This window comes from Nelumbo lutea, chromosome 1, assembly GCF_056320005.1.
Source record: "Nelumbo lutea isolate HS-2025 chromosome 1, American lotus-T2T, whole genome shotgun sequence".
NCBI lineage: Eukaryota > Viridiplantae > Streptophyta > Magnoliopsida > Proteales > Nelumbonaceae > Nelumbo > Nelumbo lutea.
Window position 1 is genome coordinate 36,715,111 of NC_142684.1, and position 18,600 is coordinate 36,733,710.

An 18,600-nucleotide genomic window follows, 5' to 3' on the forward strand; every position below is an offset into this window, starting at 1 on the left:
AATATCTCAGATAGATCTGTCTTTGCTGCATTGAGAGGCCGTGGTGGTAGAGGTGGAGCTCGGGGAGCTCAGTCTGGTCGTGGTGTTGGTAGTGGTTCTGCATATGGCTGAAGTGGCAATGGTGGGTTTACTTATAATCGTGGTGGTGGTCATACTGGGAGCAGAGATTCAGGGGAGCCCGTGGTAGAGGACGTGGCTCAGGCCCGAGGAAGTGCACTCATTGTGGTATGGATGGACATACCATCAACTATTGTTATGATATACATGGTCCTCCCTCAACTTGGGCCAATCATGCCGCGACCGGTGACTCAAGTTCTAGCTTTAGACAGGAGAATCATTCATCTGACCAGTTGCCTCCTACATCCACAGATGGTCCCATGAAGGAGATGGTGAGTGTTCCCCATGATGAATATGAGAGGTTTATCCAGTCACAGCAGAACACGAAAACTTTTGCTCACTCTGGTATGGCTTGTCTGGCATCTACACCCAATCCCTGGATCATTGACACTGGAGCCTCCGATCACATTACTGGAACTCCAAGTGTGTTTTCCTCCTTATCTCATTGCTCAACATCACAATCTGTCACCCTTGCTAATGGTTCTACATCCTCAATTTGTGGTGTTGGTAATGTTGACCTGGATCCTGTATCCCTCTCATTAGTTCTGTATGTTCCTAAATTGCCTTTTAACCTTATGTCTGTTAGTAAGCTGACCAAATCACTTAACTGCTCCATTACCTTTTATCCTTCTATGTGTGTCTTTCAGGATCTCAAGACAGGGATGAAGATTGGTGGAGGGCATGAAGCAGTTGGGCTGTATTATCTTGACGATGGTGGTGGTGGAACTTCAACAGCTCTCCAATCATCTCTTTCTCCTCTCTAGTGGCACTACCGATTTGGTCATCCGTCGCTCAAAGTCTTGAAGTACTTGGTTCCGTCCTTGAGTCAGCTTTCTGCTTTGGATTGTGAGTCGTGTCAGTTTGGGAAACACCATCGTGTTCTCTTTAGTTCTAGGGTTGATAACCATGTGTCGAGTCCTTTTTCTTTAGTTCATTCAGATGTTTGGGGTCCTTATAAAGTAATGTCATATAATGGATATAGATATTTTGTCATTTTTGTGGATGATTTTTCAAGGATGACGTGGCTCTATTTAATGAAAGAAAGAAGTGAATTGTTTACCATTTTTCAAAAAATTTATGCTGAAATTCGTAACCAATTTGGTACCCACATCAAAGTTTTTCGTTCTGATAATGGCCGCGAATATTTATCCTCATCATTTCAGGAATACCTGGACCAACACGACATTATACATCCGACCTCGTGTAACTACACCCCACAACAAAACGGGGTGGCTGAGAGAAAGAATCGCCATCTCCTTGAAACAACAAGATCCCTAATGCATCACATGCATGTTCCCAAACCTTTTTGGAGTGATGGAGTGCTTACCTCTTGTTTTCTTATTAATCGGATGCCCACGTTCATCTTTGATGGTCTGTCTCCGTTTTAGGTCTTGTTTCCCACTTTGTCTCCGTTTCCTCTTACACCGAGAATTTTTGCGTGTGTCCGTTTTGTTCATAATCTGGGTCCTGGGAACGACAAGTTTGATGCCTATTCTCTCAAGTGCATCTTCCTTGGCTATTCTCGGACCTAGAAAGGGTATAGGTGTTACCATCCTGGTTATCGACGGTCCTTTGTGTGTGCTGATCTCAGTTTTTTGATTCTACTCCGTTCTTTTTGGGGTCTGGTGATGCTTCTTCCTCCTCATCACCTCCTCTTCCACTTCCCATTGTCGATCCTCCCTTTGTTCCAGTCGTGACCAAACCCTTGCCTCCGGTGCCACCACCTGTTGAACGCCCACCTATCCGTCATGTGTATACACATCGCCCACGTGCACCAGTTACTACTCCGGCTACATCTCCGTCGACGGATCCGGCATCAGACCCCCACTTAGCATCTGAGATTGATCTACCCATTGCTTTGCGGAAAGGTAAACGTATTTGCACCCTTCATCCCATTTCTAATTATGTTTCTCTTACTCACCTTTCCGCTTCCCATCGCCAGTTTGTTACTTTGTTATCATCAGTTATTGTTCCTAAAGATGTCCAGGAAGCCCTTGCCTCTCCAGGGTGGTGTCGTGCCATGGAAGAAGAACTCTCAGCCCTTCATCATAATCATACTTGGGACCTCGCTGCTCTTCCTCCTGGGAAGCAAGCTGTTGGTTGTAAGTGGGTTTATACGGCTAAGTATCTGCCTGATGGTAGTGTTGAACGCCTGAAAGCGCGATTAGTTGCAAAAGGGTACTCCCAAACCTATGGCAATGACTACACAGAGACCTTCTCACCGGTTGCTAAGATAGGGTCAGTTCGTGTTGTGATCTCTCTTGCAGCCATGTATGAGTGGCCACTATATCAGCTTGATATCAAGAATGCCTTTTTGCATGGTGACTTACTCAAGGAGGTCTACATGGAGCAACGTCCAGGGTTTGTTGCTCAGGGGGAGGATGGTAAGGTGTGCAGAATAAGGAAGGCTATATATGGGCTTAAACAGTCTCCTCGAGCATGGTTTGGTAGGTTCAGTGAGGTGGTAAAGAAGTTCGGTATGAAACAGTGCAAAGTTGATCATTCTGTATTTAGTCATGACTCTCCGGGAGGAAAAATACTGTTGGTGGTGTATGTAGATGATATTGTTATTACTGGGAATGATAACATTGGTATTGATAGGCTGAAGACTTATCTACAGAATCACTTTCAAACAAAGACTCTGGGTAAACTGAAATACTTTTTGGGGATAGAGGTAGCGAGATCCAAGTATGGGATTAACCTGTGCCAAAGGAAGTATGTGCTTGATTTGCTGGAAGAAACAGGCTTGTTGGGTGCCAAACCAGCTGAAACACCCATGGACACAAATACCAAGCTAAATAGTGATATGGGTGAAGTGTTTGAAGACCCTGGCAAATACCGACGACTTGTGGGCAAACTGAACTACCTAACCATTACCAAACCAGACATCTCATTTGCAGTTAGTGTGGTAAGACAATTCATGCAAAAACCTCTGATAGGCGGTCTACTACAGGCTATTGCACGTTTCTCGGAGGTAACCTAGTGACATGGAACAGTAAGAAGCAGACGATTGTGGCAAGAAGCAGTGAAGAAGCAGAATATAGGGCTATGGCGCATATTGCTTGTGAATTAGTATGGCTAAGGAACCTTCTACAGGAAGTAGGGTACAACATTAACACTCCAATGAAGCTCTATTGTGATAATCAGGTTGTAGTTCATATCTCCTCTAATCCAGTATTTCATGAAAGAACGAAGCACATTGAGGTTGACTGTCACTTTGTGAGGGAGAAGGTGCTGAATGGAGAGCTAGACACTACACATGTTAATACAGTAAATCAGTGGGCTGAATTTTAACACTGAACATATTGTCCAGCATATTGCTGATCTCTTACATCTCCTAAGGTTTCTCCCCCTCCTCTTTCTCAAGTTAACGAGGGAAGAAGCAAAGAAACCTTGAACATTTGGCGGGGGGTTCCACCTGCACCCAAACAAAGAAAAAAACCATTCCCAAATATAAAGAGCAAAAGGGCAGGAAATTAACAAGTGGTAGCTATTCTTACCATTAGCCTTGCAAAGGATGCACCAATTTGGGGATAGGCACCAATTTTGTGTCTTTCTTTGGGGAAGATCACAAGTCTTAATTCTACCCAAGAAGACTTCCCAATAGAAACCACTTATCGTAGGAGGAATAGAGGCTTATTCCGAACCTCCTTCACAGGAAAGGTCACCAAAAAAGCAATTGAAGAAGGTTGGATCAAAGCCAAAAAGAAGGAAGCACAACTAATGAACCAGAAGGAAATACACAAAATCCTACCATCTGCTCTTAAGGGTCCAAGAATACCCCATCCAAGTGGTGAAGTAAAACTGAAGCACTACTCAATTCAGCCTCCCTGAGACTCCTTCTAAACCCCAGGTTTCATGCAACACCTGAAACTGAGCTAGAAGGTAACAAAATGGAAGTTAGAGGTTCATTCTTAAAAGTAGAAGTCTAAAAAGGGAGGGAAATTGTTCTTTCAACGGGAGGTCACCCAACCACACATGTATCCAAAATTTGACAAGATTACTCGAGCAAAGGTTGTATTTGACAAAGGGAAGGAAGACTGGGAGGATATCATAGATTGATTTCCATGGAGAAGCTCTCGTTGCCCTGTTCCATTGTCCAACATCCCATCCATTAGCTGCATGCCCATGAATGCTAATAATCACCTCCTTTGCCCTGTTCCTTTTTTGAATGTTTCCAACACTAAGACCTCCTAATATTTTGCTTCTACTCACCACCTCCCACCTAACCCTATGATCTTCTCCTCACCTAGCTCCCACAAAAAGCCTCTCATTAATTTTTCCAATTTTCCACTCACACCTTCAGGGATTTTGAACACTAAAAGATAGTACCCAGGAAAATTAGCTAGTGTAGACCTAATTAGTGTAATTCTTGCCGCCAAGGATAAATGTCTTTTCTTCCAAGATGCCAACCTTTTAGTGAATCTCTCTAACACAGGGTTCCAGAAGCTAGCACATCTTGGATTATCACCCATTGGAAGCTCCAAATAAATCAAATGCCACTCGTCCACCCCACCTTTTTCATTTCTTCTACACTTTCATGGCTATAAGAATCTGATCATTGATTTGTCTGTCTTTCACAAATGCCCCTTGATTTGAGGAAACATTGGAGGGAAGAACATGCCTTATTCTACAAGAAAGCACTTTTGCAATGATTTTATACAGGCCATTCACCTTGCTAATGGGCCTGAAGTCCTTAGGGTGAACAACATCATCCTTCTTTGGAATTAGGGCAATGAAGGTGGAGGTTTAGGATCTCCCAACAGTCTTGATAAAAAGCCATTGTGAAACCATCTAGCCTAGGAGGTTTAGATCTATCCATAGCAAAAATTGCTTCTCTGATCTCTTCCAAATCAAAACTCCTCTCCACCCACATCTTAATATCTTTTGAGAGACTCAGCCACTCTAACCCATCCAACCACACCCTATCCCTTGAAGGCCTTCTAAAGGCAGATTTAAAGTGATCCACAAAAGCCTTTTCAATCTCAATTTGTTGGGTAATGGTGGCTCCATTCACCTCCAATTTAAAAATGAAATTCATTCTTTTTCTGATCATTTGCCAAGGCATGAAAAATTTAGTATTGTTATCTCCTTCCTTAATCCACTTATGCCTAGATTTTTGTCTCTAACTGATCTCCTCCTTAAACAAAACATCCTCCAACTTCCTCCTAAGGTTCCACCTTAAATCTTTATCTTCCACTCCAAAGGTTCCATTCTCTTCTTTAAGATCCAACTCCTCAATTTGGCTAATTAATTCCTGTTTTCTTTCTTCCAGTCTCCCAAAATGATGGATATTCCATTCTTTTATTTTTGTTCTCAGATCCTTCAACTTCCTGTGGAATAACATGCCCTTCCTTCTAATTCTTGGGTGACTTCCTTCCCACCATTCCATAACTTTCTCCAAATGCCACTATGACAGAGCAACATGTTCTCAAATTTGAACAGAGTAGGGCCATAACTTCTAAACTCTTCCTTGGTAATTTTAATAGGCCTATGGTTTGAAGTCACCCTAGGTAAAGCTCTCAAAACCAAACTTCCCCAATATTCTTCCTAGGCCAAGGTAAATAAGAATCTATCCAATTTAGAACATAATGGATAAGCTTGAAGATTGGACTAAGTGAACTTGTGGTATGACAAAGGCTACTCCTTAAGCTGACCATCATTGATAAATTGATTGAACTTCCTCATATTGATGTTGCTAGTCTGTCTTAAGTTATTGGACTCTTTATCAAATTTGATCACATTAAAATCACCCCCTAAGCACCAAGGTCCATCCCACAAACCTCTAATATCACACAACTCCTCCCACAATTCATTCCTTTCTCTATAACCATTTGGACCATAAACATTTTTTAATACCCATTCAAACCCATCATTTACCTGACGAAACTTCACGAAAACCATCCAAACGAGCCTTGCAATAGAGAAGCAATGGGACAAAAAGCCTTTGTTTTCTAGAGATGAAGCAATAGAACAACAACTCTGACTTCCACATTTAGGCCCTGTTCGATGCGTATTTTCGCGTGGTCTGTTGGCTATTTACAAGCCCAGTAGATTGCGATTCGGTCCTTTCCCATTTGGTTCATTGTAGATCTAGCCGCCAAAAGCCAACGTGTCAGAAAGACGCAAAAAGCCAAAAACGGGCAATTTTCGGAAAGCTACAAATGGAGCTTTTGTGTTTTTTTTTTCTATTTGTTTTTTTGCGCGAAAAGACACGCCTTAGCCAACGGGCTTCAGACTACTCAGGTCTTAATGTAAAAGCTCAATGCGGCTTTTGACTGTCAGAGCTACAGGAAGATGTTCCCAAGAAGACTTTTCAAACGACCCCTAAGATTTTTGGAGTTAGACAGGGGACTCCAACTGAAAGCAGTAATAGTATCAGACTCCATTCGAAAACATGCAGCATCAACCCTGATCTCTTGTCCTATCTAGTGATTTAAAAGGCGTGCCTGACGCCTAGGCGCACAGGTGAGGCGCATTTTGGGGTATGCGCCTTGCCCAGGTTCTGGGCGCACCGCTTTCAAAAGGCACATGACTGGTGTGCCTGATGTGCCTTGTGCCTCAGCCCAGGCATGCGCCTTTTAAATTTTTGCACTTTTTGCTTTGTTTTTTTTTTTGAGTCTAATGGCTGGGCCAAGGGCTCCCCCCTCGGACCACTAATCATGCCCCTTAAGGCAAGCCCGAACAACCCCCTATTTGCTAATGTTGTTCATTCAATCATTGCAATAAAATATTTTCTTAAAAGGCAATGAAAGTTATAAAATCATTATTTTTATATGAGAAATAAGAATTTCAGACCCTAGCATAGACTTGTTCGAGCTTGCCTCGAGGGGCGTGGTACAAAGGCAACTCATAGAATCAAGATTGCAATATGTTTTACATCACATTAACTACTTGAAGTAATGGAATTAAGGAACGAAAGAGATTGTGGGTTTTACATGCTTGAAAATGCTTTATATGTTTGCTTTTATTTTTAAATTTTCATTTGAATATGCTTTACATGTTATGTTTATGTATTTTAATTTTAGATAATAGGTTTTTTAAAACATTTATTTTAAAATTTAAGTTTATATTTTTTATTATGTTTATTTCTTTTGAATTTTTTGCATAGTTTTTAAATTTTTTTGAATTTTCTGACCTGGTTTTTGATTTTTTTAGCTTTTTTTTTTTTGTAATTTTGTTATTTCCTAATATTTTTTGAATTTTCTGACCTTTTTTTAGCTTTGTAATTTTGTAATTTTGTAATTTTTTTTTCCTGACCTTTGGCATTCCTTCTCCTACCACCTTCCTCTGTTGATTCCTTAAACTCCATCTTGCAACTTGGTTGGATTGCTTCCTCAACGGAAGCCGTAAACCAGGTTAGTACATCTCTCCCTACCAGGAAAACCATGGCCATTTTCATCTCTCTAATCTTCAAAGCTGTCTTCCCTTTCACCCTGAAGGTTTCAAAGAGGAAATGCAACGCCCATGGTTCGAAGTATCGATACACCTGACATGCATGGACATGCGTATTGGGTGTTTCGATACTATAAAACACTATTTTATTTTTATTTTTTACTTTTGGCTCTGATATTTTCACCGGGGGGGGGTTGGGTTTAAGGGTAATTAACACTTAAAAAACCAAGTCTCTTCAACCACCGATGTGATATGATATGCCGTATACAGGGTGTATTGTATCCATGCTTTGAACCTTAGCTTTGCCTCGATCTTCAAAGGTCTTCTTCACATGGATAGCTGCCTGAACTTACCTTTCTCCATCTTCAGAAATGGTATTATTACCACTATACATAACGTAACCTGTAAACTTCTGTCCATATAAAACTAAACAGCTTCCTCTCTGCATATTCTATGACTATGAAAATTCAGTTATAACTCAACTACAGCCTAATAAGTCACTAGACTGGATCCTGCAGAACATTGGAAAAATGACGAAAATATTCTTGTTGCCGTAAGTATAAATTTCATAAAATTCCACAAGATCCCTATATGGTTCTTTGCTTCATACATTGGTTTTTACTTTTTAGCTGTGATTTTACTTTTGGGTCTCACCCTACAGATTTCTGTTAGGACTTTATTTTCTTTTTCACCAGTGATGGTGGGCCTTTTTTTTCTAAATTTTAATCACTCTCATTGTATTTAGTCTTGTTGCAAAGCTTGATTGACATTATCATAATGAAAGTTACTGTTTTAAGTAATACTTTAGAATTATGTTTTGCCAATGTTAGTGGATGTTAACATGGTATTTTCCTTAATAAAATTCTTGGTTGTTACTGATAAAAAATGAACATGTTATGGGATGATAACTTAGTAATTGGGTTACTTCAATATATAATATAATTTCCGTTTTGTTCAGGATGCTCTAATAAATGCTATCAATGATGAGCTTCCGAGGATTCAGGAACAAGTTTACTTTGGACATATCAACTCACATACGGATGTCCTTGACAAATTTCTTTCTGAAAGTGGCTATCATCGTTATAATCCACAGGTAAGCCCTGTGAAAAACCAGCTTAGGCATGTTTTATGACTTTTTCTTTGTAGGGTTTGTTTTACAATAATCAGAAGTAGTCATTTACTCCAATAGCTTAATCTTTCAAATATATATGTAATATAGATTATTGGTCAAGGGAAGGGGCAAAAAAGGTTTATTTCACTGTCTGCGTCAACTCTGGGAAGTGAGCTCTTGCTAAATGATATCAACTATTTGCATTCTGCTGGAAGTAAGTGTACTTGAGACATTCTAGTTGTTTACTCTTATTGAGTCACTGGTTGACAGATTGTTTCTGTGATTTAATTTCTTATCCAGCTGCAGATGACCTGAAGCCTGTAACTCATCTTCTTGCTATCAATTTGACATCGAGAGAGGGGATAAAGTTGCTTCATGAGGGGATTCGTTATTTGGTTAATATTTGAATTTTCACTTTGAAATAACTTTGGCCATTTGTGTTCTATAGTTTATGTGCACAGTGCTTTCTATTTTTTGAACTTAAAATATTTGTATTATTTTTGCAGATGGGGGGATCAAAAAGAGGCCGAGTAGGCATTCTGTTTACTGCTAAAGGCAATCCTCACTCTCTTAGTTTCTACTTTCTGAAGGCTTTTCAGTTCACTGCATCATCCCTTGGGTTAGTTATGTACCTCTTAGCTTCCATCTTTGGATTTCTATCTTCCTAGATGGTTCTTAACTATAGATACCACATGCAATGGATATTTCTATGTCAGTGATCTGATTGATTGTTGTTTTGATGATTTGATGCAGTGATAAAGAAAGTGTGTTGACATTTTTGGACAAACTGTGCTCATTCTATGAGCAGGAGTTTACTCATGCCTCCTTGACAGATGCTACGGATATTATGGCTTTTATTAATAGAGTTTGTGATTTGGCCACAGAAAGTGGATTGCCTTCTGAAGGTTATAAGGCTGCTCTTTCAGATTTTTCCTTGGAGATGTTGGAAAAACATCTCGATAAGGTATACACATGTTTTGTTGGCTTCGGATGAGGTATCTGTTGATTACCTCTAATTCCTTGATAAATTTTTGTCCTTTTAGATGTGTCATAGCATTTTTTTTTTCTGGTAGTAAGTAAAAAAGAAGATTTATTTATAGAGAAAGTGAAATTACATCTAGATTAGTGATAAGCAATCATGAAAAGAGAAAAAATACATAAGCTTTGTGTGAGCGAAGGGAATGTGGCAGCATGGTGGAGCAAATGGAAAGAACTTTTGAGCTGGCTAGAAAATGGAGGAAGCATGTGAAGATAGAAGTGAAGGAGTTCATTGCTGAAGAAATAAAAACTAGATGTTCGGAGGATAGAAGCTGCGAGAAGGGAAGAAGGCTACAGTGTTTCTGACAGAAGAGGATCTAAAAAAATACATAAGCTTTATGGTAGGAGCTTGCAATTCATTTAGAGTACAAGAATGGTGAAGGAGTCTGAGGAGTTATGGGAAGTTCTTTGATGTGGAAACATGGAACAACAGGAAAAAGGATGGTTTATTGCTCTGACTGAGTGGTTTGGAAACGGAAAATGATAGATGATTTGCTTTCCAATGGGAAATTAGAGATTAGGGTGGAACAAGATTTTGGAAGTTTTACAGATCTTTCCGCAAAGGAAACATTTGGTTACTAATGGTACAGTGCTGGATTTAAAGGAACAATGTAAAGAAAAACCAAAGGGAGAGGAAATAAAGGTGGGCAACAACGGTACACAGGATACGAAAGAGGGGGAAAACTTACAAAATTTTTCCTGTATTAACCAAGCTAAGCTAAGAACGAGTGTGGTGAAGGAAATTTGGGCCAAAAAACTGATTGTGACAGCAACTAAAATAATTTTGATATGGGAAGAAGTTGCAGATAATATTAAGCAAATGTTTTAGTGTTGAGAGCATTGTTTCTTTAACTTGCTTTTGAAATCACAAGACAATTTTGGAGCTTTTGATCCCATTGGACGACTTCCGTGTGATGCACATACAAAATGAAGTAAGGTTGCATTAATGTCTAGTGTTGCAACCTTTGATTGAACTCAATTGAGAGCATTGTTTCTTTAACCCCCCTTTTGAAATTGCAAGACAGTTTTGGAGCTTTTGTTCCCATTGGACGACTTCCGTGTGATGCACATATTAAAATGAATGGATGTTGCACTGATGTCTAGTGTTGGAACTTTGGATCGAACTCAGTTGATTTGGGGGATAATCCTCTGGTGAATCTTGTGGGACTTCCTTTTCTATCTTTCGGTAACCTTGACTTTCCGAATATCCCTCGAATGGTGGGTAATCCTCGAGCAGCTTCTCTCAAGCTGTTGGGGGTTGGACCATAGAATATCCCTCGAATGGTGGAAGATCAGGTAGAAGGTACAATGTACAAAGTTTGGGCCCTTTTGGCAATGAAGGTGATTATGTGGCTCCAAGAAGAAAACGTGGTGCTTTGGCGTTGGGTGGTGAAGGCAAATGGTCTCTATCCAAAGAAGGCCAAATGTTTATTTGAGAAGAAAGTAGTCTGCAACTTACTAAATTTGTGGAGCAAGGAGGATCTTTGATTGGCAAACATAGGGTCCACTTCAAATCTTTTGCAGAGGTTGTGGGAGCATCGTTGTTTGTATTGGGAAAGGAAAGTGGGGGAGTTTTAGGAGTGATTGGTAAAGTGTGTCGGTTTGAGCGCTTTGTTTCAGGAGGTGAACTAGGACAGGTCAATACTTTAGAAGTGAGCCCTTCAAAGTCACATGACAACTTAAGTGAGGATGTGCCCCACTTAAGTTTTATTTGAGTTGGAGTTAGGGGTCTATCATTGTCTCCATTGATTGATGGAAAAGCCCCTGTTGAAGACCCCTCGAGGAAATCTTGCCCAATGGTTTTCGCCGCAGGTGAAGGGAACTCTGGTTTGTTAAGGAGTTCCATCAAAAAGGGGAGGTTTCACCAGGAACAAATGCCACTTTTATAGCCCTAGTACCCAAGAAGAAAGAGGCCACAACACCAAGATACTACGAACCTATTAGTTTGATGGGAAGCGTGTACAACATCTTTGCTGAAGTGTTGGTAAGCAGATTGGAAGAGACCTTACTCTTAGTGATCTCACTATTTCATGGAGCCTTTGTGGAAGGGTGAGAAATAGTTGACCAAATCCTAGTGGCAAACAAGTGCATAGAAAAAAAAAAGGAATGCCAGGGGGGTAGGTTTCATTTGTAAAGTTGATCTAGAGAAAGCCTATGATTCTGTGGATTTGTCACTCTTACTTGAGGTTATGGAGAAGGTTGGTTTGGGGGAAAGATGGAGAATGTGGATCAAGAGATGCCTGAGTTAGGTGCATTACTCCATCCTGATTAATGGAATGGCTAGAGATTTCTTCCCAGCAAGAAGAGGCATTAGATAAAGGGAGCTCTTATCCTCTTTCCTTTTCACTCTAGTCACAGAGTTGCTTAGCAAAACAATCATCAAGGTTACCCACTTGCAGTTTGGAGATAACATAATTATCTTCTGTGATGATGTCAACCCCTTTTCTATTGGGTACCATAAAGAACTCCTTAATTCTTTTGAAAAAGTGTCCAATTTTAAAGTTAACCTAGGAAAAAGCTATGTTGTGGGCTTAGACTTACAAGAGGAGGAAATCCTTACAATAACAGGTCTCTTAGATTGTGAAGTCAGGAGTTGGCCCTTTGATTATTTATGTCAGCCCTTGGGAGGGGGCCCAAGATCTGAAGGTTTTTGGAAGCCAGTTGTGGAGAGAGTTGCTTGGAAGTTAGCTTTGTGGAAAATAAATCATATCTCCATGGGGGGGGGGGAATAACTTTATTTAAAGCTACTTTGGATAACCTTGCTGTTTATTAATTGTCCACTTAAAAATTCCAGTCAAAATAGCTGGAAAGTTGGAGAAGATGATGAGGGACTACCTATGGGAGCCAGGAGAGGAAAAGAAAGATCTTTGTGAAACAGGAGCTGGTGTGTAAACCAAAGGACGAAGGGGAGCTTGGGATAGGGAACTTAGTTTCGAAAAATACACCTACCCTAGGGAAATGGCTTTGGTGATTTCCCTTAGAACAAGAAGTCTTTGGCATAGGGTAATTGGAAGTATGCATGGGCAATTGGACAATGGTTGGGATGCAAAATAGCACCTAATGCATCATTAGCATCTCCTTGGAAAGCAATTCTCAGGGTTTATCCTTTATTCTTCAACCATATCTGCTTTGACGTGGGAAACGGGAACAAGGTTTTGTTTTGGGAAGACCTCTGGCTGGGAGAACAACCTCTAAAGACCTAATTTCCCTTACTTTTTGCTTTGTCAAACTATAAGTCTGAACCCATTTCCAAATTTGTGTTCTTCAACAATTCTGGGCTGAATTGGAGCTTTGGCTTCAAAATGGGTCTTAGGGAGTTTACATGTGAGTCTCTAATATTTCTTTTTTCTATATCCTAATTCAGCCTACCACCTTGGGTTTAAACCTCCCAGTCAAAGAAATTTGGAAGAAGCTGATTCCACTAAAATTTCAGGCCCTCTGTTGGGAGGTCTTTCTTTGGAAGATAAATAGCTGCGACTTGCTGCAGAAAAGAAGGCCAAACAAATGCCTTTCCCCTCACATTTGTTGCCTTTGAAAGCTAGTGGTGTAAGTATTTCTCATTTGTTTATCCACTGTGCTTTTGTGCTTTGTGTTTGGGAGCGTTTTTGTTCTCTTTTTTGTTGCAGATGGACTCCTCTCTAGGATGTGGTGTGTCTCTTTGATCCAAATTTCCTAGGACAGTCAAAGAAGGTATGGTTTAGGGAAGTGTGAAACTAAACTTTGATGGAAGCTTCTTGGGATGTGAAGGGCTGGTTGAGGAGGTATATTTTGAGATACAGAAGGTTGGATACTAGCACTTTATTTAGGTACTGTAGAGCAAGGAGATCCATTGCTGGACAAAATTTCAAAGCCCGGTGATTTCCTGCTAAAATTTGCCGAACAGTTTGGTTTTCAGATGCTAGGAAGTGGAAGGGGACATCCTCCTGGAAAAAATTTCAAAGCCAAACTCCTTGGGTTTACGGGCACAGGATCAGGGAAATTGAAAGTTTAACAAGGGAATTAACTGTTACTTCTTAATGGGTGAGAAGAAGTGCAAATGGCATGGCCTATGTTTTAGCTAAACAGGGGTAATTAGGCAGCAATTTTTTTGGGCTAAATTGTAAGGCTAGGTTCAGGGACTGTAGGTTTAGTTATATTTGTTTGTTACCGAGGAAGTGGGTGTTTTACCCACAGAATTGTAACCTTAAGTTTTATAAAATGCTTAATAGAATTTACCTTTGCTGATAAAAAAAAAGAAAAATACATGAATTATAACAAAATACAAACAGTCCTTCCTTCAAAATTTTCCAACTCTGACAAAGCCCAAACACCTTCTCCAAATGATTCTTATTTAAATTCTGGTAGAATTAAGACCCAGTCCAGCAGCTTAGAACTTATTCTCGAGCACAGCTTCTTTTTGTTTCTTACTTTTCCTTCAAAGATCCTTCTATTCCTTTCTTTTTAGATCTCCCAAACAACCATGAGAGGGATTCAGGTCCAAAGTATTTTAGCCTTCTCACTTCCATGAAGAAGAGGCAACTTTGGGAAGATCTCGTAAGGAATCTTGGATTCCTAAACATTCGTATAGACAAGCTGGTAGAACTAGAAGAAACCCCAAATGAATCTATTGAATCTACACTCAAGGAATAAGTGAAGCACATCTTTGTCCTTTGAATCACACATCACACATCCATTAGCCATTTTAAAACCCTTGATTTTTAGTTGGTTTTGAGTAAGGATATTATCCAAAGCCATCAACCCATTAAATACTTGCACCCTTGGTGGAATAAAGTTACCCTGGATAGCTTTCATCTTATGTCTTTCTATCTGATTCCTTGCTAAAACATTATAAAATGACATCACTGAAAATCTGCCGCTTTTGCATTCCTTCCACCACCATGCATCATGCCTTTCTTGATTGATCTCCACCTCTTGTGACTTGGGTAACAGCAATATACACTTCCCAATCTCCCAATCCAGCAGTGGTCTTCGAAATTTAGGACACCACACCACCGCACCCTGTGGGACCTCAAAACATCGAGAAACTAATATTATTTTTCTCACTCAAATTATATAATTTTTGACAAAGTTCACACAACTTGTCAGCACCCATCCAATCTTCTTCCCAGAATATTATATTATTTCCTTCCCCCACTCTCCAACATGTGCATCCTATCATTTAGGAGTGAAACTTCATGATCTCTTTCAACACACCCTCCCCACACGATGATGAATCCTCCCAGGGATCCCACCCAAAGTTAACCATCCCATACATGCCACCACCCTCCTTCATGGATCCTGTCTCTCTGCCCCAAACCTCTAACCCTACTTCTTTAACAATGCTTTCCAATGCCCAAGTCTCCATCCTTCTTTGCCCTACAAACCAAACCCCTTCTTACCAAGTTAATCTTTTTTCGTTCCTTAAAAGTTCCAACAAAATTCTCTTTGAAGCCTCTCAATCTCATCAGCCACTGATGCCAGGACTTCTGGAATAGATAGAGAATAGGTTGGTAGGTTTGAGAGGACACTCTTAATGAGTGTAAATCTACTTCCAAGAGATAAATACCTCCATTTCCATCCACTCAGTTTTTGTTCAATTCTATCCAACACCGGTTGCCTTGTGGAAACGTCAGGTTGTCATGCCCCACTTAGAATGCCCAAGTAAAAGGAAATTTAACCACAAGAGAACCCAAACTTTGGGTTATTCCAATCCTCAAGTTAGGATTGGGATATAACAAGTATTGACTAGAAGCCTGAGGTTATTTTCAAAATTTGTCACGTAGTTTCTCTTCAGTTAACCACTGCCCAACTTTTATTCTTGAAAAGTTTCCAAATTTTTTTATGTGACTGTTGATGTAAATGCTTTGATTGGTTTCATCATATATTCCTGTTGGTTTGTTTTTATATATTTCTTGGCTCTGGAAAAAGAATGGAAAACTAATTACTAGCTTTATGCAGGTCTCCCATTTCCTATATGGGCAACTGGGGCTTGAATTTGGTGCTACTGCAGTCATTACTAATGGAAGGGTAGGTATACGTAATTAACTTGTTTATTTCGTGGAAGTAATATTAAACTTTTTTAGGAAATCCATAATTCCTTTAAAATTTTATAGAGGATATACTATAAGTATAAACAAAGTGGAAAGCCCCTTTTTTTCTATAGAAAAACAGATATAATATAAGATCTTTTGTCAAAATTAATAGATCATTGAAACTAGATCTCTATCTATATTTTAATTTTAAGACTTGTTTTGTAATTTTCTGAAACATTTAGACCCCTACTTTATGACCCAAGCAGTAAAAAAAACCCCATGAATTCCACTTAGATCGATCTTTATGTACGAGAAGTGAGTCAATTTTGTATGGTCCATACAAATTTTATCTTAATGCAGAATATTTTCTTGATTGTTTTAACTTTTCTAGTCTATGGAGAGATTACATGGTTGTTGTTATCTTTAACAAATGATTAAGAAAAGCAGGAACAGTCTTCACATTACCTTTTTGTGCCTTTTTTTTTAATTTCCCTTTTAATTTTTATCACAAATGGCAGGTAACTCTTCTTGGTAGGAGTACTTTTCTGTGCCATGATCTAGGTCTTCTAGAATCCATGGAATTTGAGCAAAGGATAAAGCACATAATGGGTATTATTGAAGAAATCGAATGGCATGATATAGACTCTGATCTTGTAACAAGGTTTGTTGAATTTGTTTCCCTTCCAACACATTATTAATTGCTTCATAGTTCTTGTGCCTAGGACACTAGAATGACCTGCAAATTATGGCAGTCTTGGAATTGAATAGATGAGACAAATGAAGGATTAAATGCAAAATTAAGTTTATGGATGAATACCTTAGAAACGAAGTTTTATAGTAAGTAGGATTAAAACAGGACATGCATGCAATTTAATAATAATAGGAGTGCTAATCAGGGTCACTTGGGATTGTAGACCAACAAATGACTCAATGTGACCTTTTACTTGATAAATGGGTTCGATAATGCATAATGAGGGCATTGAGTAGATGCCGCCCATATACTTATAGAAAGATGGTCAAATGAGGGTTGCATCCAGAGTTATATATGATAGGCGGATACCATTTATATTAAAAGGAAAATTCTTTAAAACAGTTCTGAGGCCAGCTATTCTATATGCAGCAGAGTGTTTTTATTTTTTTTATTTTTTTTATCAGTGAATTGTAAGATTTATTAATTCGTAGCCAAAAATAGTGCATTCTAGGGAGAGGCACGAGATGCTACCTCCCCTTTAAGGAGGGGAGTTGGAGGATACTATCAACCCTTTAGTTAATAAACATAACAAAAGACAAAGAAAATTACAGAGAAGCCCAATACAAGGAGACCCGAGTAGCCCCTTGTTTAGCAAGATAATCAGCCAAGGCATTAGCCGATCTACCCATCCACTGAAATCTAACTGTCATGTCCCTCAATAGCCATTTAACCTTTTTTAAAATATCCTTAAAGTCTCAATTGACAGTACCTGGGTCAGCCAACCATCCTACTACCACTTTGGAATCTCCTTCAATTATTAAGTTCTGCACTCCAAGTTGATAAGCAATCTGTATCCCGTGCCACAGCTAGGAGTTCAGCCCTCATAGAGTCTCCTATTCCCACTGGTCCCGAGAAAAGGGCAATGATGTTGCTGTTCTCATCATGGTTTAAAATGTCCCTAATTTCCCTAATATTTCCATGACATATTTCCATTTCCATGGGTAGCAGCATGAAATTTTGCCAGAATCGACATTTCCCCAATGAACACTACTAGACCTACGTGGAGTACAAGAGATAGTATCCCTGACATATTTCCATTTCCATTTCCATGGGCAACAACATGAAAATTTACTAGAACCGATATTTTCCTTAGTGAACACTACCAGTACTTTCTGGAGTACACGAGATAGTATTATAACATAAGTTGGTGACAATATTGTAGATATGTGATGTAACAAGTTATTGTCCACCTAACTTACATGGTTACAACTTTGAGTTAGCTCAATATCCATTTCAAACATGAAGTTAAATAATAGTTTTGTTTCTGTAGTAGATTATTGGTTGATCTATTACAACCATTTATATTATCTATGAGTTTAAATTTTGCTTTAACTAATTTTATCATGAAGCTCTGAATCTAAGGTTTACAGGGCAACTTCAGAACGTATTGTTTTGTCTATAACCTTAATTTCTTAGATTTTCTTAATAATTTGAAACAAGATGGCTGACATTTCCACTGACATTGACATTTTAAACCTTGGTTCTCATTTCTCAGTACACCACCAATCCCAGACGGTCTTGGGTTACCTTGACTACTCCTGTCAAAGTTCAGCTTAACAAAACCCTCCATCAGCAGAGTCCAAGTTACTTGAACTCTAGGCTTCTTAGAGGAAGTGAGGGCAACTGTAGACCAATTCCTCATTAAATCATCAAAGGAGTATTTTTCAAAGAGCTTTAAGGATTTCAGCCACAAAATAGTCTTTGTAAGAATACACTCCTTGACCTCAAGAATGGTTCTTTCCTTCTCCTGAAAAATTCTTGAAGTTCTCTCTTCCCAAATAGTCCAAAGGAGAGCTGCTCTTATACACTTTTCTAAAAGATGAGTGTGGCATAAATGTATATGCTAAGATGGATGTGTGGAACTACTTTTTCTTTAAGAAGGAAAAGAAATACAACAGAGAGGTAATAAGATATCGCCCGAAAGAGAAACACGAAAGAACAGGGAAACAAAGTAGATGTTTTCTTACCAGTTGTGCTAGTTCCACCACATTCTCCCTGTAAGCTCTGCAACACTAGTGGTTTAAATTTGGGTACTAATTTCTCTTCTTTTGCCTCTGCAGACTTACCAGCTCCCATCCCTGTTTTTTTTGAGTCGGGAGAGGAGGGAGTAGGTGAAAAACTTGCAGAGGGTGAGAACCTTGAATCAGAGATGTTAAAGAAAGATGATCTTGAGAGGC

The 18,600-nt window shown here is 39.3% G+C and overlaps 1 protein-coding gene across 2 annotated transcripts in view; it reads left to right on the forward strand.

Moving 5' to 3' along the window:
- Window positions 1–18,600, forward strand: part of EBS1 (EMS-MUTAGENIZED BRI1 SUPPRESSOR 1) — a 106,662-nt gene that overhangs the window by 51,739 nt on the left and 36,323 nt on the right. For both annotated transcript variants that reach the window (XM_088964733.1, XM_088964734.1), the window contains exons 16-22: window positions 8,471–8,605; window positions 8,732–8,837; window positions 8,924–9,018; window positions 9,130–9,242; window positions 9,377–9,587; window positions 15,599–15,667; window positions 16,191–16,333. In XM_088964733.1, the coding sequence (XP_088820859.1) occupies window positions 8,471–8,605; window positions 8,732–8,837; window positions 8,924–9,018; window positions 9,130–9,242; window positions 9,377–9,587; window positions 15,599–15,667; window positions 16,191–16,333 (872 nt within the window). The remainder of the gene's footprint in view (window positions 1–8,470; window positions 8,606–8,731; window positions 8,838–8,923; window positions 9,019–9,129; window positions 9,243–9,376; window positions 9,588–15,598; window positions 15,668–16,190; window positions 16,334–18,600) is intronic.